The sequence below is a fragment of the Macrobrachium rosenbergii genome, chromosome 12, assembly GCF_040412425.1.
Source record: "Macrobrachium rosenbergii isolate ZJJX-2024 chromosome 12, ASM4041242v1, whole genome shotgun sequence".
In the NCBI taxonomy this organism is placed as follows: Eukaryota; Metazoa; Arthropoda; class Malacostraca; order Decapoda; family Palaemonidae; genus Macrobrachium; species Macrobrachium rosenbergii.
In genome coordinates, this window is record NC_089752.1 from 51,321,426 (window position 1) to 51,346,239 (window position 24,814).

General features: G+C 43.6%; 1 protein-coding gene across 5 annotated transcripts in view; it reads right to left on the reverse strand.

Moving 5' to 3' along the window:
* The window catches only part of LOC136843657 (putative leucine-rich repeat-containing protein DDB_G0290503), a 281,229-nt gene that overhangs the window by 5,888 nt on the left and 250,527 nt on the right, over positions 1 to 24,814 (reverse strand). For all 5 annotated transcript variants that reach the window (XM_067112208.1, XM_067112210.1, XM_067112212.1 and 2 more), the window contains one exon: positions 1,660 to 2,815. In XM_067112208.1, coding sequence (XP_066968309.1) covers positions 1,735 to 2,815 — 1,081 coding nt within the window. In that variant the 3' untranslated portion in view covers positions 1,660 to 1,734. The remainder of the gene's footprint in view (positions 1 to 1,659; positions 2,816 to 24,814) is intronic.

The following is a 24,814-nucleotide window of genomic DNA, read 5'->3' on the forward strand; positions in this document are numbered from 1 at the left end:
TCACTGGGTTGCTTGGTACCTACTGAACTCAAAAACAAATTCTGTGCTCTGAGTTGCTTCAAGAATTAACTTGAATGATGGTATTTGAGTTACTAATATAATTGTAAAAACTATCTCCTTTTTAGCCAAGATAAGAGTATAACCTCACTTTCATGGAATGCTACCACAAACTAGTTTTTCCATATAATAAAGTATACATAATTAAATTTTTGTCTTCACTTGTATGATATCCCACTGACACTTCTAAATCTCTAGACTTTTTTGCCCTCAAACTAAAGTATGAGGTTGTGGAAACATTTAAAAGGTGGGAGAGCAAAATGGAGGAGAGGACCAAAATTCAATGTAAGCACAAAGAAAACAAAGGAAAACATGCTGTTAAGGTGGTCACATGGCTGCTGTGCAACAGGTGTGGGGGTGAACTCAGTATAATGTTTACTAAATGTAAAGGATGGTGTCAAAAACACGCTCAGGATTGCAAAATAATCACTGTGCATATGATCACCAATGACCAATAAGTCTAAGAACAAATGGAAAAGAAAAGGAAGTGAAGAACCATGTGGTAGAAGGACAGCTATTTGAAGAGGTACAGTATTTCTGTTACCTTTAGGACACACTGGACTGTGAAGCAGGGAAGAAATGGAAAGAGGAAGCTAGGCTGAATGTAAATGAAAATATCCAGTTGTAAGAGACAGCAGGGAATATGATATACAAAAATCCTGTACTACCCCATGTTGTTGAAACAGGCACTGATGAGGAAAATGACAATTTTGAAAAGGTGCGGCTATATAATACTAAAATTTATAGCCAGGCTGCAGTGGAAAGATTGTATTATGAATGAAGATGACAGAAAACAGATTGAGATCTCAAATACTGAGATGGTTGGGGCATATAAGAGAGAGGGGATAAAGTGCAGCTAGTCAGAGAAGCTGTAGATATTGGAAGTAGCTGGTAAGAAGGCCCAGATCATGGGTCAAGGAAATAGATGAACACCTAGACCTGAAGGGAATCCAGGCAATGTGCACACAAGAGAGAAAAGTGTGTGAGACAACTTACTGACTTCTAATCCCAAAAGGGGAAAAGTTAACATGAAATTGCTTATTATGATGACAACTGTATGAATCAGAATTTGTTTTCTCTAACAAATACAGTAAGGTACTTCCAATTTTCCATATTTTGCCTAAACCCATTATTTTTCAATTTAGACCCCTTTTCCACAAAATGTTGTATTGTCACACTACCTATCAGGGATGTGAATTCCTCTTTTTCCAAAGACAATAGAAAGGAACCTTACAAGCTGGAAAATTTTTCATCCAAAAACACAAAATAGTTATGTCATTTACCACAGTGCATATGTAATAAAATATGCAAGGTCTTCTAGTCCTAACAGAGGAAAATTCTGACTCATAAGTTTAATATGGTTATGCTTAACTCTACCAATGATTGACAGTTTTTTTTTTATTTCTGTTCTTTTGGATCAACCAAAACATTCACACACATTCAGATATAAACAATAAATGATTGTACTTCATAAAATTAATATTCAGTTTCTTCATCTCTTGTTTTATAACTCTGACACTTTCAATTCCCATTATGATTTCTATAAAATGTGAAGCAAAAATAGTGCTCAACAGCAACTAATTTTATTCACCATCAACATACCTCAACTGGATTTCCTTGAAGGAGAGAACATTTATGAGAGTTTTATAGTCAGAAATCTTTACAAAAAGATAAAACTTAATCAAAATCAAAGCCTTCATCCTCCTCTTTGTCAACAAATGTTTTAATGATGTCTTCGTTTCCTGCTTCCCAGCTATCGTGATCCTTGTCACTGTCAACACCATTTTTTGATTCAGTTTTATTATTACCTTTGGCTTTCCTATTCATGTTGTTAGCCTGAATTACTGACAAACTTTCTTCATCTTCTTTAAGAAGTTCTCTTGGCAATGCTATGGGCTGAGGGGTGCTAGATGAAACTGGTTTACCACTTTGGCAAGACTTCTGACTTCCTGAGAGATCCTGGGAAAGGCCATTAGTTTCAGAAGATTGTCCAGAAGATGAGGCTGACACTAGAGTCTTGGATGAAGAGTGTGATTCCACTTCCCCATTTTCAGAGGAACTATCAAAACTTTCAACATGCAGGCCTTTGCCACTGTCACGCAAAGGCAAGTCAGCATCTTCAGGTGTAGTTGTAACTGAGGAGGGAACACTTGGGGAAAAAACTGTTGAACATTCCAAATCCTTTTGAAGACTAGAAACAAGAGCTTTGTACTGGCGATACTTGGCTTCCGATAGCTGCTGCTGTTGTAGTGTTAAGATATTTCTTGCTTCACTTACAGTCATAGAGCTATTACTAAATACTGAGGTACTCTGAAGGTTTCCCTGTGCCACTTTATCAGATACTCTGAAAGTACCTGGATCCCTTAAGTTTCCTTCAGACATGTGAATTATAATAGGACTTCCTGCTTTTGGTGAGGAACATGAATTTAATGAAGATCCACTACTGCAACCTACCATGCCTGACATGCTCAACTTTTTTACTGGTGTACTTGGGTACGACTGACTTTCATCCAAGATAGAGAGCTCAGAGAGGCATGATTTTTTCATATATTTGATAGGCGAGTTTGAAGAACTTGAAGACAGCTTAATACCCTCCTTGGATGCTTCTTGCAAGGTTACTTTTGATGATTTATCTTGGGGAAAATTTTCACTTTCATTTGAATCATCTAATGCAGTGAAACCAAGATTTGAAGTTCTAGGGAGATTAGCAGTTTTCCATGTATGCAAGCAAAGCTTTCTCAGTTGTGTTTGCAACCACCTGCAATGAAAGAGACTTTTATCAACTAAAAAATAATGAGATTACATACCTTACAAAATTAATCCGCACCCATGAAAAAAACTCTAAAATTACAAATTTTAATTCATTTGTATTTTTCAAAGCTAACAAACATATGTTCTTAACGTGAGGATAAAATCTTCTAGCGCCAGCTGGAAATGGGGTGGCAACGGGGTTGGGCCAATTGGATGAGAGAGAAGGCATCAGCCGACCTAGTTTCACCTGAGAGCACAGTGATGCATCAGTTTCTCCCAGCACAGAGAATCACTTTGAGGGGTAGCAAGAGGTGGGCAATGTACGTTAAGACCATAGGTTTGTTAGCTATGAAAAATACAAATTAATTAAAATTTGCCATTTGTTCATATGCGGAACAAACCTAGGTCTTAACGTGAGGGTAGACACCTTTTGTGGGAGGAAAGGAAAGTCTTGAACTGGCTGGAGCTTCAGCACACCTGGTCTCATTTCCTGGTTAGGAACACTGTATAAGTGGAAGTTAAAGAGCTATGTCTGCTCAGACAACAAACCTACGTTAGCCACGAATTGTTTGTTATAATTCTTCTCTTCCCTTCTGTGAGGAAAACATTCATGTAAGAATAAACTTTCTCAAACAGAAAGGCCACTTACTCACCTATATCTAACCAGTTCCAGCTCATGATGGATCAATCTTCTTACTGCCTGTGGGTAGAGAATAAGGGGAAAGGGAAAGTAAAAAAGACCAGTCATCTCATTCACTCGCACTTTCAAACCACCATCTTAGGTAAGGTACAAACTGCCCAGCTAGGGGCACTGGGTGAGCTACACAACTTGTTGAGCAGCACCCACTGGACCCAAGGAAACAGTGTCCAAGGACCTGTGGGCAACACCCGAAGATAGAAGGATGTGAAGGTGGTTTGACAAAGCCAAGTACCAGCCTTCAAAATCCTATGAACAGATAAGTTCTTCTTAAAAGCTAATGAAGGGACTAAACCCATAACATCATGTGCTTTTGCATGCACTGTGTTAGAATTAGAGGTTGTAGAAGAGCCATAAGCATGTCTACAGTACTAACCTCACGGAGCCAGAAAGAGATGGTATCCTTGGACATTTCTTTCGTGATCTGGCCTGCGCTTACAAAAAGTCTTTGACACCACAGCCTCACGTGACAAATCCTTTTTAGGTAACCACGTAGTGCCCTGACAGGCCATAAGAGCAATTGTCTGGATCGTTATCAACAAAATCTCCCAAGGAAGGGATGGAAAAGGATTCAAATCTGTCATCATGAACCGAAGGATTTTGAGTCTTAGCTACGAATTCCGGGACAAATTCGAAGGCTACGGACCCCCAACCCGTGTGTTTAACATTAGAAGAGAGACCATGGAGTTCTCCCACTCTCTTCGATGAAGCTAAAGCCATTAAGAATACTGTTTTAAGGGTCAAGTCTCTGTCAGATGACCATCGTAACGGTTCATATGGGGCTCAAGTGAGACTACTTAGCACCAGAGTCAGATCCCAACTAGGTTTAAGTTCTCTATGAGAACAAGACTGCTCAAAGCTTTTGAGTAGCACTGAGGTTTCCCATGTAGAAGACAGGTCCATATCTTTTAGGCACAGAACCAAACCCAAAGCAGCCCTGTATCCTTTGATGGCAGATACAGAAAGGCTTTTCTCCCTCTGGAGAAATACTAGGAAATCTGCTATTTGCTAAACAGAAGTTCCGACTGGAGACCCCTTCGACAACACCAATCACAGTAGATGGCCCATTTTCCCTGGTACATGGCTGAGGAAGATCTTCTGAGATAGCCAGACATCTCTGTTGCTGCTCTGCGAGAAAAGCCTCTTGCTTGCAGGAGATACTGGATAGTCTCCAGCAATGAAGAGTTAGGGACCCTACCAACTAGTGATATCTCTTGATGTGAGGCTGGCAGAGGAGGTTGTGCCATGGAGGGATCTCTCTGGGAACTGCTGACAGCAGGGCTAGCAGATCGGGGAACCACTCTGCGTGAGGCCACCAAGGAGCTACAAGGGTCATCCTGAGATTCCGGGAAATCATTACCCTGTTCAAGAACTGACGGATCAGGCAAAAGGGAGGGAAGGCATAAACCTCCAGGTTGTCCCAAGGATGTTGTAGAGGTCCTACACCATGGTGACAAGGTCTGGAACGACCGAATAGAAGACCTCTAGCTTCCTGTATGTAAGGACCACTCCGTCCCCAGGACCTGACCCTGACGACTCAGTTTGCTGGCCACCACATTCCTCTTGCCTGGGATATACCTGGCTGAGAGGTCTACTGATTGGCCTATTGCCCACTGGTGTAGAAGTACCATCAGAGAGTGAAGTTGGCAAGAGACTAGGCACCCATTTGTTTAAGCAAGCAACCACCACAGTGTTGTGGGACATCAGAACTACAGAGTACCCTGACACTCATTCTTGAAAATCCTGAAGTGCCAGGAAGACTGCTTTCAGCTCCAAAACATTGGATGTGGAGTTGCCTGTCCTGAAGACTCCAGACTGCCAACATCAGATGGTCCTCCAAATGAGCTCCCCAACCCTCCTACGAGGCTTCTGAGAACAGGAGAATTTCTGGAGGAGGAGAATGAAGAGGCACTCCTATAGTCAAATTTTTGTCGGCTAACCACCACAGTAAGCCCTTTCTCACCTCTGTAGACAAGAGGTACCTGGAACAAAGGTGAGTCCTTTGCAGGGGACCAGAACTCTTTCAGTCTCCATTGGAGAGACTGAATGTGGAGATGGCCATGGGGAACAAGTTTCTTTAGTGAGCTTAGGAGACCTACTATGTATTTCAGGAAGTTTGAGTCATTGTTTTTTGCCAATATCTTTCAAATTAATTGATGGATTGGTGTGTTACTTTGCAACAGTGTGTTTCACACCCCTAATTTTTGGTAAGAAATTCAACTTCCAAATTCAGCTTTTTCAAGCACTTTACTCTTGAATTTGATGGTGTAGCCAGCAAACTGACTGACTCTTTTGGACATAAGAGCTTGGGTATACTGAACTTGTCCTGAGTATCTACTTATAGTAAATTCCTCACTACCCCCAACTTTCCTCTTCGACTTCACCATTCTTCTCCCTACTCTTCCTTTACGTCATTACACCCCGTAGCGTGTTACTTTCTTCATGAATGTGATATTTTGTTTGCATAATTTTGTGATAAAAAGTTATTTCTTGTTTATTCTCAATTCACTGTTCTACATTATAATAAAAAATAATGGATTAAAATCACAGAACAGTTTATAAACATTTCAACAAGTAAGCCATAACTCTGAACAGAGACAAGACAACCTTCTCTGTAGTTAGGCTGTGTCCACATGATCGAACTTTGTTTGATGAACTTTGCTTCTTATCGAGCAAAGATCGGTAAAGGTTTTTATGCTGGTGTCCAAACAATGACAGTTGAGCCAGTGCATATTTTAACATTATAACTGGGCGACCATTTAAAAATTGTCGTCTAGTAAGAAGAATTTTTGATTACTGGGCAACCAGACATATCGCCAAAATAAATTTCTTTATTATTGGAACATTACTTATTGATAAATTCCCCTATCATTCAACCAGTATACAACAGTTGTAATAAATCTATTTTTGCGAGGGAGGGCAAGGGCTGAGGTTGGCTATCAGTTTTTTGTGGCAGGGTTTGGACATGAAATTATCCTCTTTAATCATAGAATTTTGAGTATCTACAGCTGTAATTTTGATAATGGAAATGTTTTCTGTTGCCTTCAAATCCCACTAAAAGTTTTGGCTTTTGGGGCTCTGCCCTGGATCCCGCTGGGGGAGCACTCACCCCAGACCCCCTCACGCCTATGGAGCTCAGCAGTAGTACTGTAATATTCCCCATATTACAAATCATAATATCCATCTGGTCGCCCCGTGAAATTTTCTTAAAATATGCACTGAGTTGAGCAGTGTCAGCCTGGTGCTGATGGCAGCAAGAGTGACTGATATACGAGAAAATGGACCATTATACATGCAAAAGGAAAACTGCCTTGTGTATTATTATTGCTAAGTGTGCTGGGAAAGAGCAGGAAGGAAACAGAATACTTGGTGTAGAGTGGTTGCAAAGAAGAAAAGACTTGGGAAGTCATTTCACAATACTACAGGAGCTGAAATCTGGATCAGAAGTTGATTTTATCAAAGTTACCTCACGAGACCAGTAAACCTCAGACAGGTTTAAATGTAGGGAATACAGTAACAGAAATGACAGTTCATTGACATTGATGAACAATGTAACTTCATATGTCAACCAAAGACTTCTCTAAACCAATCCCCAAATCTTCACTAGCAACGAGCAAAGCCTCATTACTTCGATAATCATACAAAAAACCTATACAGAACTTTGATAAGGGGAACCCTTGGCACTTGACCCTTTATGCTTCCCAGCATGAGGGTACCCACTTACTATCGAGGGCCTAGGCACCGTGAGGTTGGAGGAACTCAATTCTTCCTCCTGGTCTGGAATCTCCTTACCCAGGTTAGTGCCAGACTCTGAGGAGGCATGGATTCGGTCCGAGCAAGGTCCCAAGGAGACTGTCATCTTCCCGAGGGACCAGGCCACAATCGTCTCTGCTAAGGACTTTAACGGAGTGGCAGGCGGAGAACACCAAACTCACCACGGCCAAGGGTGCATTTACGATGTTCTCTTTGGAGAGATTCTTCCTACCCCTTGCACCTCAAAAGTGGCTTCCTCACTAGCCAAGCTTGCATGGAGGGTAAAGCCTCTTCCTCATCTCCGGGAGACAGATCCCACCTCTTGTCTTCCTGGAGATTCTGAGTTTTGGGAAGGAGCCCCAGCCACTTTCACGGTGACTGACTTGACCCTGACTGCGCTTTCTAACTTGTTCAGTGAGCAACTTCCTAAGATCCCGAGTCGCTCCTGAAAGCTGAAGCTGAGACTAAGGATAGGCTTAGCAGGTCCTTAAGTTCTCTCACTTTAGCGGAAGCAACGTCGGTGGTCTACAACGAAGACGCTTTGTTCCAGGTCCTGACGAAATCTCTCTTGGCGAGTTTTCAGCAGGACCTGTATGACTTCATCAAGGCCCGGATGAACTGCCAAAGCACATCTTTTCGCAGCCACCATCCGCCATGAGCCTAACAGGCTTATGAAAAGTTCCATCTGGGAGCTAATCTCTTCCCCAGGAAGAGGTTGATGCGGTCCTAGCTGAGGCAACTAGGGCCAATCAAAGTCTCCGCTCCCGTTGGGGTCTGTCGTTCAAGAGGAAACAGTCTGAGCCCGCCGGACCCCACCTTAAGTCCGGGAAGAAATTCAAAAAGTTCAAACGGCTTCCGGCTCAGACTGTCTTGCAGGCTGTCCAGGTTCCAGCTCCTAGTCATCCTTCAACCTCTCATTCTCAACCTCAACCTCAGTATGTGCTGGTTCAACCAGCCCATCAGCCTCTCGCTGCCCCCTTCATATGTCTCTTCCCCGGCTTTCAATGCTTCATATGAAAGCCAGGGGCATTTCGATCAATACAGAATGCAAGGGGAACTAGGGCCAGAGGATCTTTTTAGAGGTAGGGGAACACCTCGCTCCTCCTCCAGAGGAAGAGGAGGCAGAGGCTCCAGAGGAGGCAGACCTTCTCCCGCCCAGTGAGATATCTCAGGTAGGTGGGAGGTTGTATCATTTCAGGACCAGTGGAACTTCAGTCCCTGGGCCCAGAGCATAGTCTCCAAAGGACTGGGGTGGAGTTGGTGCAAGGGTCCTCCCCAGTCAGGTTCCATCAATCACCGTCCAAGGCTCTGAAGGACTTTGTGAAAGATCTATTACAAAGAGGGCAATAAAGAAAGCGAGACACTTGAAATTTCAAGGCAGACTGTTCAGTGTTCCAAAGAAAGGTTCCAGTCAGCGGAGAGTAATTCTAGACTTGTCTCTGTCTAAATTCTTACATTCAATCGACAAGTTTCGAATGTATGCAATCTACTTGCAGGTTCGGGACCCTACTGCCCCGTGGAGCCGTAGAACCACCTCTATAGATCTTTCAGACGCTTACTATCACGTCCCAATTGCAGTGCAGAAGGTTTCTCCTTATCTGGGGTTCAGACTGGGAAATCAAGCATACTGTTCAGAGTCATGCCATTCGGTCTCAATATAGCCCCAGAATCTTCACCAAACTGGCAGATACGGTAGTTCAGCAACCCGGTCTCAGGGGATCATGCTAGCCGCATACCTGGACGATTGGATCGTTTGGGCATCCAATGCCAACGAATGCCGAGAGCGACTGCCATAGTAATCGGCTTTCTGGAATCTCTAGGCTTTCAAATAAACAGGGAGAAATCCCGCCTAGTACCGGAGAGTCGCTTTCAATGGTTAGGGATCCAGTGGGACCTGTGTTCACACAAACTATCTCTTCCGCCGGCCAAACGGAGAGAAATAGCCAAGCAACCAGGCAGTTCCTCAAGAACAAGAAAGCTTCCCGCCGTACCCAAGAAAGAGTCTTAGGTTCTCTTCAGTTTGCTTCAGTGACGGATCTACTTCTGAAATCCAAACTGAAGGATATAAACAGGGTATGGTGGAGCCGAGCCAATGTCAGGTTCAGAGACAAGGTGTCCCTGATTCCGCCAATTCTGAAAAAGAGACTCCGGCCTTGGACGACAGTCAAGAACTTATCGAATTCAGTACCTCTTCAATTTCCCCCTCCGGCATTAGTAATTCACACCGACGCTTCCCTAAGTGGGTGGGGAGGATACTCTCAACACAAGAAAGTACAGGGAACTTGGTCCACCATGTTCCGCCAGTTCCATATCAATGTCCTGGAAGCTATGGCAGTCTTTCTAACCCTGAAGAAGCTGCGTCCAAACAATATGATTCATATAAGACTGGTCTTGGACAGCGCAGTAGTGGTACATTGTATAAACAGAGGAGGTTCCAAGTCGAGTCGGATAAACCAGGTTATGATAGCAATAGTCTCCCTAGCAAACAAACACCGGTGGCATCTGTCTGCTACCCATCTTGCAGGGGTCCGGAATGTCACTGCAGATTCCCTATCCAGGACAACTTCGCTGGAGTCGGAATGGTCCTTGGACAAAACATCATTGAGATGGATTTGCAGTCAAGTTCTGAGTCTCGAAGTAGATCTCTTTGCAACAGAATGCAACCACAAACTACCTTGTTATGTAGCTCCCAACCTGGACCCTCTAGCTCACTCCACAGATGCAATGTCAGTAGATTGGAACAAGTGGCAAAGGATCTATCTGTTTCCTCCAGTAAACCTGTTACTGAAAGTTCTTCACAAGCTCAGGACATTCAAAGGTCAGATAGCCCTAGTGGCTCCCAACTGGCCGAAGAGCAACTGGTTTCCGCTTCTTCTAGAGCTGAAGCTTCGGTGCTTGCAAATTCCCAACCCAAAACTGACGCAAATAGTACAAACTCAGACTGTGTCAGCTTCCTCAAGAATTCAGAATGCCCTGGCTTTGTGGATTTCATGAAGTTTGCAGCTCAGAAAGATGCTAATATTGATCCTATTAACACTTTGTTCCTAGAATCAGACAAAGGGAATCCACTCTCAGACAATATGACTCAGCAGTTAAGAAATTAGCACTCTTCCTAAAAGAATCTGAAGCAACTGTAATGACCACAAATTTAGCAATTTCATTTTTAGGTCATTATTTGAGAAAGGTCTTGCATCAAGTACTATTACTACAGCCAAATCAGCTTTGAAAAGATATTTTCACACGGGGTTTAAAATTAACTTAACGGATTCTTATTTTTCGTCAATCCCTAAAGCCTGTGCTCGCTTAAGACCAATAACCCGCCCACATACGGTTTCCTGGTTCTTAAATGATGTCCTTAAATTAGCTTCAGAAACGGATAATCAAAATTGTTCTTTCCTAAATTTATTGAGGAAGACCTTATTTTTAATTAGTTTAGCTTCAGGTGCTAGAATTTCTGAGCTGTCTGCCCTGTCTAGAGAACCCAATCATATTGATTTCCTTCCATCAGGTGAAGTGTTGCTAGCCCCTCACCCTAAGTTTCTAGCTAAGAATAAAGATCCTCGAGATAGGTGGTCTCCTGGAAGGTCATCCTCCCACAAGACCTGTCTTTATGCCCAGTCTTTACTTTAAAGGCTTATTTAGACAGGACCTCACAGATAACTTTGGGGCTCTGTTTTGTAAGGAAGGGGAGGAACTATTTCTATGAAAGCCATCAGACAGCAGATCTTGTATTTTATTAAACAAGCAAACCCAGACTCAGTTCCAAAGTACATGACATTAGGGCGGTGGCCACCTCCACTAATTATTTCCATTATATGAATTTCGAGGATCTTACAAAATATACAGGGTGGAAGTCTCCCCTAGTTTTCAAACGCCGGGTGGAAGTCTCCCCTAGTTTTCAAACGCCACTATTTGAAATCCCTAGAAGCTCTGAAGTTCACCACAGTGGCGGCAGGAAACATTGTTCCTCCCTCTGTTTAATTCCTTTTCTTGTACTCAGTCACTTTCCTCCCTCCTACCTGCCTCATTTATTCCCTTTCGATCACCTCCAGGTCAGGCATAGTTCACAGCCTGTCTCCTGACCATGTTATAGTGTTGTATTGTCTCCTATGTTTACAGTTAATTACCTTTTTGTGTTCTTTTGTCTTGTGGAACATAGTTCCCCCACCTTAATCCTATGTATATACTTAAGTACCTATATTATATATTTAAGTACCTATATTTTTGCCACTTGGATATTTAAAACTCTTGTGGAATTATAGTTTTATTTCTTTCCTCTACAAGTTTCTTTTGTTGTTTCAGGATGGTATTTTGTTTCTCTGTTATTATTTCACCGGTTGACACAGGTTGGATAACCCAGAAAAAGGATTTTGACAAAGGAAAAATCTATTTCTGGGGAGAGACCTGTGTCACCCGATGACCCACCTCTGATTCTTTTTCCCCCCCTTGATAAAATACCATTCCAGGATGGGGGGTGCTAACATGGAATGTAGGTGGCGCTGGTTTGTTTACAGTCCCATGAGCTGATCGGGGTTTGTATCGGCACCTCACTCGGTGGGACTTTTGACATTGGGAATGTTTACAGGGCGGAGGCCTGTGATTGTGACAATCTCACCCTTTCTCATACACGACTCCATTTCATGGAGCTCGCACTGGGGGTAGTAACTCCAGCTTGGCATTTAGCTTTTCTCTGGTATGTTTAGCAACAGATTTACCTAGAAATAAGTGCTGAATGGTTATTTCACCAGGTGACACAGGTCTCTCCCCAGAAATAGATTTTTCCTTTGTCAAAATCCTTTTTATCGTCCCGCCGGAATGCTCCGGCGGGTCCGGTATAAATTATTTAGCATGCTCCATTACCTGCTATAGTTTAAGGTCCCTATCTCGCCGGTTCTGCTCATGGCGCCTTAAATTAGTATGTTCATATACTGTCTTCCACTTACAGACAGTATGTTGTGAGGATGGGTGCACTGCAGTGCTGTACCAGCCCTATGGGCACGTTGTCTACCCGTTCCCATTCGGGCTGTGCAATCGGATAGACGACCTCATCGTGGGCACGACCCGGTTGTGAGGTTTGCTTTTTTCTGAGCTTATCCAGGGAAAGTCGGTAAGCCTATAGTTACTGCCTTTAGTTTACCTGGTTGCCTCACTTGTTTCAAATGCGTTATGTTCTGATAAAACATATATCTCTTCACTGAGCGCTCAGTTATGAAGTCCCTGCTCTCTTCCAGGCCGACCAAGCTTCCGCAGTGACGCTAAGGTTCCCTTCGAGCCTGGGTGGCTGGTTTTGGGTAGGAATGTTCCGTCGAGGAAGCCATATGTTCTGGATGAGAACATCCGAATCTGCTTACCCCGCGCCCGATCTCAGCGGCTGTTCCATCCATAATCGCGCTCCTCTCATCGAGCAGATCCAGGTAGAAACCCAGCCTCCCAGGACGAGAATCTGTAAATGGCGGTGTCGGAGGAAGTGGCGGCCATAAACCTTGACCTGGAGCCAATGAACCAGGAACAGGACCAGGAGGTAGGTAGGGAGGTAACTGAGGCAGTGGGGGCGGGCTCCCTTTTTGATTCCCCTTCATCCACCGCTTCTTCATTTCAGGGTTTCCAAAAGTCTTCTTACTTGGAGGACAGGGCGCAATCGGCTGTCCCCAAGTTGAAGAAGTCTTGGAAGGCGAAGGGCTATAAGTCCGTAACCTCCCGAAGCAACCCCTTTCCCTCCAGTGAAGCCACAAGGGATACTAGTCCGGTGGCTTCACAATTCAAGGCCACTCCTCTGCTAAGGGAGGCGAGTTCGAGGCAGCTAAGGCCAGCCCTCCTCGCCAACCTGCCTTTGATCCGAAGGAGAAGTTTACCTCGGAGGTGGTGCTAAGCTCAACAAGCTTACGGAGAGGTTGCAGAGCCAGGAGAGTATGCTCTCCGGGTTCATGCGCTCCGGTGGGTCGGTACATTACCCCATTCCGGATGCCTCCGCCCTCCCTCCATTTGACAAGGGAAATCCTTGGCGTTTGGCCCTTCATGCTCCCCAGCATGAAGATACCCTAACGATCGAGGGTCTGAGGCATCGCGCAGGCTTCAGGAGTTGAATTCTTTCCTCCTAACCTGCTGCCCCCTACCCAGGCCGCCAGGTTGCCGGAGGAAGCTTGGGTAAGGGCGGATAAAGGTCCCAAAAGGAGACAGTTATCTTCCCAAGGGACCAGGCGCAGTCTACATTGCTGCGCACATTTAATGAGTGGCAGGTGGAGAACACGAAGTTGACCCCTTCAAGGGCAACTTCACGATGTTCTCGTTGGGTGATAAAATCCCAACCCCTTGCATGACTAAGGTGGCTCTTGCGACCGCCCAGGCATGCACGGAATAGGGTAAGACGCCTCAGCTCCGGAGACTGATCCCACCTCTGATCTTCCCCGGAGGCTTTTTTTCTGGAAGGATGCCCGGCCACTTTTACATCGGGCAGCTGGACCCAGACTGCGCATCCACCTTATTCAGTGAGCAGCTTTCCCAAACTGCCAGAAGCCCTCCTGAAAGCAGAGTTTGAGGCTAGGTGTCAGCTGAGCCCGATCACTGAACTCCCTGTGCCTGGCGGAATCCACCGAGCCACTCTTCCAGGTCCTGACGAAGTCTCTGTTGCAAGTTTCAGGCGGACCTGTTTGACTCATGGTCAGCGCCGGATGAACTGCAAAAGAAATACATCTTCGCTGGCCTACCATAACCTATGGGCCTAACAAGCTCATGAAAAGCTCCTTCTGGGGGAAGAGTATCTTCCCGAAGGAGAGGTCAGCAATGTCGGCTGAGGCAACCAGGGCTAATCAAGTCTGTGCCCTGGGGTATCCCTGCTTTCAAAAGCCCGAGTCCGCCAGGCCCCAAAACAGGCCAGGTAAGAGATGCAGGAGGCACAGAAGACAACACCAACAAGCCGTTGTCCAAGCTGTACCTGTCTCATCATTTGGCCAGCCTTCTACCTCGAAGGACCAGCCTCAACAGTTCATGCTGGTGCAGCCAGCTCAGCACTCCCTTGCACCTACCCACCGTGGCGTCTCCCTGTGTATAACCCCTGAGGGCCATAGGTCGTTTCGAGGCCTTAACAGGAGCGCAAGGGGGAGTAGAGCAAGGGCCTCCTTCACCTTCCCAGTGAGACCAATCAGGTGGGCGGCAGACTTCACCCGTTCAGGGACCAGTGGACCTTCAGTCCGTGGGCCCACAGTATAGTCTCCAAAGGTTTGGGGTGGAGTTGGATCAAGGGCCCTCCCCCTCTGATCGGATTTCATCAACCGTCTTCCCAAAGCTCTGAAAAGGGACTTTGCTTCCGAATTACTACAAAAAGGGCCATAAAGAAAGTGAGACACCTGAAATTTCAAGGCTGGCTGTTCAGTGTTCCCAAGAAAGACTCCAGTCAACAAAGGGTAATCTTGGATCTGTCGTGTCTCAATCTTTGTATACAATGCGACAAATTTCGCATGCTAACAATGCGCAGGTGCGGACTCTACTTCCTCGTGGAGCCGTCACCACCTCTATAGATCTTTCAGACGCATATTATCACGTCCGATTCGTGGAACTTCTCTCCCTTCCTAGGTTTCAGACTGGGGAAACAAGAACTCGTTCAGGGTCATGCCATTTGGGCTCAACATAGCACCCAAATTTTCACGAAGCTACGGAAACGGTAGTGCAGCAGTTACGGGTCCCGAGGGATATCGCTGTACGCATACCTGGATGATTGGAAATTTGGGCATCCAACGCCCGAGGAGTGCTGGAGAGCTACGGCCATGGTGATTAGTTTCTGGAATCCCTAGGCTTTCAGATAAACAGGCGAAGTCCGCCCTAACTCAGAAGTCCCGATTTCAGTGGCTGGGTATCCAGTGGAATCTGGTCTACGCACAGGCTGTCTATTCCGCCAGCCAAGCGGGAGAGAGATAGCCAAAGCCACCAGGCAATTCCTCAAAGAAAGCCTCTCTAGGGTTCAAACCAATCCTGGGTTCTCTTCAGTTCGCATCTAACAGATCTGCTCTAAAAGCAAAACTGAAAGACATAAACAGAGTGTGGCGGGGGAGCCAATGTCAAGCTCAGGGACAAGGTGTCATTAATTCCTCGGTGCTGAGGAAAAGACTCGGCCAGAAGTGGTCCACAGTCAAGGGTCTTTGAAATCAGTTCCCCCTTCAATTCCCCCCCAGCTCTAAAAATCACACAGGCGCCGTTGAAGCGGCTGGGAGGGTACTCACCAAAAAGAAAAGGTGAAGGGTACATGGTCCACACTGTTCCGTCAGTTCATAAACATTTTGGAAGCGATGGCAGTGTTTTAACTCTGAAAAAATTTTGCCCGCCAACCAGATTCATATCAGGCTGGTGCTGGACAGCGACAGTAGTGGCACATTGCATAAACAGAGGGTTCCAAGCAGTCGGATAAACCAGTGATGATAGCCATTTTCTCCCTGGCGGAGAAGCACGGCTGGCACCTGTCAGCTACCCATGAGCAGGAGTCCGAATGTCATTGCAGGGCAACTCCGCTGAGTCAGAATGGTCCCTGGACAAGGCTTCTTTCGAATGGATACGCAGTCAGGTTCCGGGCCTTCAGGTGGACTTGTTTGCCACGAGCAATCACAAACTCCACTTGTTACTGTTGCTCCCCAGGGCCTGGATCCTCGAGCTCACGCTACGGATGCAATGTCAGTGGACTGGAACAAATGGCAGAAAATCTATCTGTTCCTGCCAATAAACCTGCTGATGAAGGTGTTGCACAAGCTCAGGTCATTCAAGGTCAAGTGGCCTGGTAGCTCCCAACTGGCCAAAAGAGCAATTGGTTCCCTCTTCTTCTGGAGCTCAAACCACGGTGTCATCAAATACCCAAGCCACAGCTGACTCAAATAGTGCAAACACGGACTGTGTCAGCTTCCTCAAAAATTCTGAATGCCCTGGCTTTATGGACCTTATGAAATTCGCCGCTCAGAGAGGTGCGGATATTGATCTTTTTCATGCTCTGTTTCTGGAATCAGATAAAAGAGATTCTACCCTCAGACAGTACGATTCAGCAGTTAAAAAGTTAGCATCTTTTTGAAGGAATCTGAAGCTCAAGTCATGACCACCAATTTGGCAATATCATTCTTTTAGTCACTGTTTGAAAAGGGTCTGGCTCGGCCACCATTACCACAGCCGAAATCAGCTTTGAAAAGGTGTTTTGCATGGCTTCAAGATTGATTTAACAGATTCATATTTTCATCCATTCCCAAGAGCATGCGTTTATTGTTTGAGACCAAGCGAGGGGTCCACATCTGGTTTTCTGGTTTCTTGCGATGTTCTGAAATTAGCCTCAGAAACTAATAAATCAATGTTCTTATTTGAATCTGTTAAGAAGACGTTGTTCCTAATTAGTCTAGCTTCAGGTGCAGAATATCAGAACTGTCTGCTCTCTCTAGAGTACGAATCATGTGGATTTTCTCCCGTCAAGAGAAGTTCTGCTTTCCCCAGATCAAAGGTTCTTAGCAAAAATGAAGACCCTCAGGATAGGTGGTCCCCTGGAAGGTTGTTCCTCTTCCACAAGACCTGTCTTTATGCCCAGTTGCTACCTTGAGGGCCTATTTACGGAGAACTTCTCAGTGTTTGTCTGGTCCTCTTTTTTATCCCAGGGAAAAGGAGGGAATGCTTTCTTTAAAGGCTATTAGACAACATATTCTATACTTCATTAAGCAAGCTAACCCGGATTCAGCCCCTAAGGTTCATGATATCCGAGCAGTGGCTACCTCCACTAATTATTTTCATAATATGAACTTTGATGAGCTTAAGAAGTATACGGGCCAGAAATCTCCATCAGTGTATAAACGCCACTATCTGAAATCACTGGAAGCTCTGAAGTTCCCTGCGGTGGCTGTAGGGAGCATTGTCCCTCCACCTTAAATTAACCTTTAATCCCTATCCTTTCCGCTTGGTTACTGCCTCATTTACTTTGCCCTGCCATTTTCTCCTGGACCAGACATGCTTTACAGCCTGGCTCTCATATTATGATGTACAATCTTGCGGTGTTAGTTTTAAGTTTGCGACATGTTATACTTACTGTGATTTAGGTTTAAGTCGGAGAAGGTACCTTTATAAATTTTCTGTCGTTTATTTAGTTTTGTACCTTCCCACCATAGTATTAATTATGTACATAGTTGTTTCTCATGGCCTTTACTGTGGTATTAATTGTATCCCTAGTTATAACTCAGTTTATCTGTCTATACCTTTGGTATTTAATCATGTTTTGGGGATAATTAAAACTATTTTCAGTAATAGTGTTTTTATACATGTTCACCTAACTGTTCGCTCCTTTTAGACTTTCACCAAAGCTTAGTATGATTCTCCGTCGTGATTTCACCGGCTGACACAGGGACGAACTCAGAAAAGGGATTCTGACAAAGGAAAAATCTATTTCTGAGGGAGGCCCTGTGTCACCCGGTGACCCTCCCAGATCTAGGTTTTCCTCCCGAGTAGGCATATCAAGCTTGTGGGGTGCTAGCCTGGAATGAGTACAGATGGCGCTGGGGTCGTCGGCAAGGGCAGGTGATGCGGGCAGTTAGATCGGCTCCTCACGTTCCCAGGTTTTGTCATTGGGATGTCTACAGAGTGCAGTCCTGTGGCAGTGACAACAATCACTCACCCTTATCTATACCGGTACTAGCGTCTATTTCATAATAGATGTTCGATCTGGGGGTAACTTACTACCCAGCATTCCTGATAGCTTTTTCTCTGGTATATTTAGCAATATCTATACTTAGAAATTCGTGCTTAACCCTTTAACGCTGAAGCCCTATTTACAAAAACGTCTCCCCGTATGCCGGCGGCGTTGGGGTGAGTTAGCGCCGAAGCGGAAAAAAGTTTTTTCAAAAATCATCAGCACGCTTAGTTTGTAAGATTAAGAGTTCATTTTTGGCTCAATTTTTTGTCATTGCCTGAAGTTTAGTATGCAACCATCAGAAATGAAAAATCATCATTATCATATATAAATATTGAATATATGACAGCGAAAAAAAAACTTAGTATATAATTGTATACAAACGCTGTAAGCAAAATGGTTAAAGCTAATGAGTTAATTTTTTTTTAGTTGTATTGTACACTAAATTGGTTGATGATTTTGGTATATAACAAATTTTAAAACGATCAAAAGCAACACAGAGAAAATATTATCACAAAATGATGCATGAATTCGTAACGCGCGGACGTAAAAAATGTTTTTTTCAAAAATTCACCATAAATCGAAATATTGTGTTAGAGACCCCGTTTGTTGAAAAATGAAGCTAATTGATTGAATATTACTAGACTGTAAGTGTTTTAGCTTACAATTGCAGTTTTCGACCATTTTCAGTCGAGTTAAAGTTGACCGAAGTCGAATTTTTTTCTATTTTATCGTGATTTATATGAAATATTTCAAAACCGATAAAAGCTAAAACCATGAGTTATTTTTTTTGTTGTATTGTACATGAAATTGCGCACATTTTCATATATAAAACTTTATGTAACGACTAATATAAAGCGGTGCAAATATTACGACAACGAGACGAAAAAATTTCTGAGATGTTCGGCCGAGTTCGCAGATGGGAAAATGTTTTTTTAAAAATTCACCATAAATCGAAATATTGTGCTAGAGACTTCCAATTTATTGCAAAATGAAGTTAAACGATTGAATATTACTAGAATGTAAGAGTTTTAGCTTACAATTGCGTTTTTACCATTTCGGTCGAGTTTAAGTTGACCGAAGGTTGAAATTTTAGCAGTTATCGTGATTTATGTGAAAATATTTCAAAACTGATAAAAAGCTACAACCATGAGCTATTTTCTGTTGTATTCTACATGAAATTGCGCACATTTTCTTATATAAAAGTTTATGTAACGACTAATGTAAAACGATGCAAACATTACGACAACATGACGAAAGAATTTCTGAGATATTCGGCCGAGTTACCGCGCGCAGACGTAAGGAAAAAAATTTTTTTTTTCAGAAATTCACCATAAATCGAAATATTGTGCTAGAGACTTCCAGTTTGTTGCAAAATGAAGGTACATGATTGAATATTACTAGAATGTAAGAGTTTTAGCTTATAATTGCGTTTTTTACCATTTCGGTCGAGTTAAAGTTGACCGAAGGTTGAAATTTTGCAGTTATCGTGATTTATATGAAATTATTTCAAAACTGATAAAAGCTACAACCATGAGTTATTTTCTGTTGTATTCTACATGAAATTGCGCACATTTCCATATATAAAACTTTATGTAACGACTAATATAAAACGATTGCAAACATTACGACAATGTGACGAAAGAATTTCTGGCGCGGACGTAAGGAAAAAGTTTTTCAGAAATTCACCATAAATCGAAATATTATATAGAGACTTCCAATTGGTTGCAAAATGAAGGTAAATGATTGAATATTACTAGATCGTAAGAGTTTTTAGCTTAAAATTGTGTTTTTACCATTTCAGTCGAGTCAAAGTTGACCGAAGGTTGAAATTTTGGCAGTTATCGTGGTTTATATGAAAATAGTTCAAAACTGATAAAGCTACAACCATGGGTTTTTAGTTGTATTGTACATGAAATTGCGCACATTTTCATATATAAAACTTATGTAAACGGCTAATATAGAACAGTGCAAAAATTACGACAAAATGACGAAAGAATTTATGAAATTTTCGGCTGAGTTACCGCCCGTGCGTAAGAAAAGTTTTTTTTTTTAAATTCACCATAAATCGAAATATTGTGCTAGAGACTTCCAATTTGTTGCAAAATGAAGGTACATGATTGAATATTACTAGAATGTAAGAGTTTTAGCTTACAATTGTGTTTTTCTACCATTTCGGTCTAGTCATAGTTGACCAAAGGTTGAAATTTTTTGTAGTCGACATACGGTACGTCCACTCGGCACCCAACAGACAATTTTAGTCGACGTATGATACGTCCAATAGGCGTTTAAGGGTTAATAGGAATTTCACCGGGTGATACAGGGCCTCCCTCAGAAATAGATTTTTCCTTTGTCAAAATCCCTTTTCTGAGCCTCCAAACCTGAAATAGTAGCACAATATGGCACTGCCTCCTCCCTCTCACGGGGGGAAGCTTTCAACTCCCGCGAGAGCGGGGGCAGTAAAAGAGATGATATCTCCCAACACCTCTCCTGAAACTTCCAAAGACGAACCTATGGAAGAATGGGAAGGAGTAAAATCTTCCAAGGAAGAAGAAGCAACTGGAGGAAGATCTGGCAAGGAAGAGAAACAAGGAGCCCTTCCAACTCCCTCCTATGCTGCCTCTTGGCAAAAATCCTCCACTGCTCAGGAGGCCAAGAATGACATTCAGAACAGGAATTAGTAATACTGTACAGTGGGTCCCCAGTAATTGCCGGGGTTAGGAACCACAACCACCCGCGTTAAGCAAAAATCCACGATAAGTTGGAACACCCATCTAAAAATGCTTATAACTGTTGCCTGCTTTAAGAGTTCAGGCACCAAAGGCCACCTCTAAAAATGCTTATAACTGCCTATTTTAACAGTTCAAGCACCAAATATACCTTAAACTATCATCTTAAAACCCTTTAATATAATTTCAGAGTCATCTTACAATATTACCCTTAGAAATACAGGGCTTACATGTGAAAACTAAATTCAAGTATCCCCTACATTCAAACAGCCATTTTCTCTCATATGGTATTGAAACTGTCCCATTTTCTTTTTTCAGATAGGGGAAACATTGGGAATTCACAAGTAGAGTTAAATACTCTACAGTACTTAAATATTTTAATATGCACTGAAAAGAAATACCAAATTATCAATGCAATAAACAGTGATAAAATATCCTCTTGTGTATGTACATGTTACAATGATTTACTAATTTTCAAATAATAAAGGGATTTTGACGGAGGAAAAATCTATTTCTGAGGAAGGTCCCGTGTCACCCGGTGAAATTCCATTACAGCACGAATTTCTAGGTATAACCTTGCTAGATATACCAGAGAAAAAGAGCTTTCAGGAAAGCTGGGGTTACTACCCCCAGTCGGCGTCTTCTAGGAAGGCGTCGGTATAAGAAGGGGTGAGTGAATAACCACTACCACGGAAAAACTACTGAAAGATCTCTCCTTATCAAAATCCCGGAACAGAGCGGTGAGCCGTTACAGCCCCCCACCAAACACCGCCAGGACGGCGACACCAGCGCCACCTACCTCATTCCATGCTAGCACTAACCCCAGACTTGGCATGTGCAAGAGGGGGGAGAGTACCAGGTAATTCAGGGAGGGTCACGGGTGACACGGGACCTTCCTCAGAAATAGATTTTCCTCCGTCAAAATCCCTTTTCTGAGTCCAGTCCCCGTGTCAGCGTGAAATCGTGATAGAGAATCATGCCAAGGCTGCAACTACTAGGAAAAGAAATGGAGGGATAATCTGAAGAAAAGGCAAAAGTTTTACCAGAATAATTTTAATTAAGCAATCTCTTCCGTGTAGCAAGAACACTAAGACTAAGGCATATTAAATCTAAGGCACATTAAAGAACTTAATACTATGAAACATGGGCAGGTTCCCGGCACGAACGGAGAAAAAGCCCCAAAAACCTTAAAATTACTTAAAAAGTAAAGTGAAACATGAAAAGCACAAAATAACTGCAAATATAACCTTAATACTATACCCGTAAACTTTAGGCTAAACACGTAAGAGACAAAAGCAATCAACATTAATATATACATTCATCTGGGGTACATGGAGCCAAATAAAACTGTCCAGTACCCCACAAGAGAAAACAATCATGGCATTTCAGATTACAGCTTTTTCCATCAACAGGTACAAGAAACAACAATATGAGAGCCAGGCAGTGAGGTATAATCAACCAGGAGAATAATCAGAAAAAGAAAATGAGGCAGGCGGGCGGGGGGGAAAGGAAAGGACAAGGATATGATTAATTAAGGTGGGAGATGACACTTCCACAGCTATGGTAGAAAATTTCAGGGCTTCAGCGTTTTTTTAAATAGTGGCGTTTAAACACTAGAGGTGATTTCCAACCCGTAAATTTAGATAACTCCGAAAAGTCCATATTATGAAAGTAATTAATGGAAGTGGCAACTGCTCGAATATCATGAACCTTGGGGATTGAATCTGGGTTGGCCTGTTTAATGAAATATAAAATTTGTTGTCTTATAGCATTTAGCGACAGAGTACCACCTTTCTCCCTGATAAAAAGAGGACCCGACTTACTCTGTGGAGTTCTTAAAAGGTAAGATTTAAGTGTATAGACTGGACATAAAGACTGGTCTTGAGGAAGGGGCACCACCTTCAAGGAGACCACCTGTCCTGTGGGTCTTCGTTCTTAGCTAAAAATCTAGGGTCAGGGGAAGGAGGACTTCTCCAGATGGGAGGAAGTTCATAATTATCACCTCTAGTGAGAGCCGATAGCTCTGAGATTCTAGCACCTGAAGCCAAGCTAATCAAGAATAAAGTCTTCCTTAACAGATCCTGATAAGAGCAATGAAAGTTATCCATCTCTGATGCTAACTTAAGGACGTCATTGAGAAACCAATAACAGACTGTGGGCGTGATACTGGTCTCAGACAGCGCATGCTCTGGGGATAGATGAAAAGTAGGAATCTGTGAGGGTCGATTTTAAAGCCGTAAAGAAATACTTTCTTTAACGCTGACTTGATTGTGGTAATAGTGGCCGGAGCTAGGCCTTTTCAAACAATGATCTAAAGAAGGAAACTCCTAAATTAGCTGTCATGATTTTGGCTTCAGATGCTTTTAGGAAGGAGGCTAATTTTTTGACTGCTGAATCATATTGTCTAATAGTAGAATCTCTTTTATCTGATTCTAAAAACAGAGTGTTGACAGGGTCAATGTTCGCTCCTTTTGAGCCAAGTGAATTTTATAAAGTCCATAAAACTAGGGCATTCTGAATTCTTGAGAAGCTGACACAGTCTTGGTTTTGTACTGTCTGAGTCAGAATGGGCTTGGGGATCCCAGACTCCGTAATCCCAGTTCCTGAAGAAGAGGGAACCAATTGCTCTTCGCCAATAGGGGAGCTACTAGGCTAATTGACCTTTGAATGTCCTGAGTTTGTGTAAAACTTTCAGCAGTAAGTTTATTGGGGGAAAGATAAATCTTCTCCCAATTGTTCCAATCTACTGTCATTGCGTCTATGGCGAACGCCTGAGGGTCCAGGTTGGGGCCACATAACAGGGGAGTTTGAAGTTGCTCTCCGTTGCTAACAGATCCACTTTGGAGGCCCGGAACCCGGCAAATCCACTTGAAAGATTCCACGTCCAGGACCACTCCGTCTCCAACGGAGCATTCCTGGACAGGGAATCCGCCACCACGTTCCGCACCCCCGCTAGGTGGGTGGCTGACAGGTGCCAGCCGTGCTTGTTCGCCAGGAAGATAGCAACCATTACTTGGTTTACTGGCCTGATTTGGAGCCGCCCCTGTTGATGCAATGAACTACCACTGCGCTGTCCAATACCAACCTGATATGAATCCGGTTGGGGGGCTGATTTTCTTCAGAGTTAGAAATACCGCCATAGCTTCCAGGGTGTTTATATGGAACTGCTGAAACATTGTGGACCACGTTCCTTGTACTTTTGTTTTGGTGAATATCCCCCAGCCGCTTAAGGGCGTCTGTGTGAACTACTAGTGCCGGAGGGGAAATTGAAGCGGAACTGTATTGACAAGCCTTTGACCGAGGTCCAAGGTCGCAACCTTGTCTTTAAGATTTGAGGATAGAGGAGACCTTGTCTCTGAGCTTGACATTGGCTCGACTCGCCACACTCTGTTTATGTCTTTTAACTGCTTTTAATAGCAGGTTTGTCACTGAGGCAAACTGAAGAGATCCAGGACCCTTTCTTGGGACCGAAAGGATGCTGATGGATTTTTGAGAATCTCCTGGTGAGAGATGCTATCTCTTTCCTCTTGGGAGGCGGAAGGGACAGCGTGTGAGATGACAGATCCCATTGGAGACCCAACCACTGAAACCGGGACTCCGGAGTCAGGCGGGACTTCTCTCTGTTCAGTTGAAACCTAGCGACTCCAGGAAACTGATGACTATGGACGTGGCTTTCTGACACTCCGAACTGTTGGTGCCCAAATTATCCAATCGTCCAAATATGCTGCTAGGGATATCCCTTGAGACGGAGTTGCTGTACTACCGTGTCCGCCAGCTTTGTGAATATCCTGGCGCAATGTTCAGACCGAATGGCATGACCCTGAAGGAGTAGGCTTGATTCCGAGTCTGAAACCGAGGAACTGAGAGAAGTTCCGCGCAACTGAATCACGTGATAATAAGCGCCTGAAAGATCGATAGAGGTGGTGACGGCTCCCACGCCGAAGTAGAGTCCGTACCTGAGCTACCGTAAGCATGCGAAACTTGTCGCATTTTATGTAGAGATTTAGACGCGACAGATCCAGGATCACTCTTTGCTGATCGGAGTCTTTTTTGGGAACAGTGAATAACCTGCCTTGAAACTTTAGGTGCCTTACTTTCTTTATTGCTCGTTTGTTGAGCAATTCTGTCACATAATCCTTTAGGATTGGTGTGGGTGGCTGGTAAAACCTGGTTAGAGGAGGAGGGTTTTTG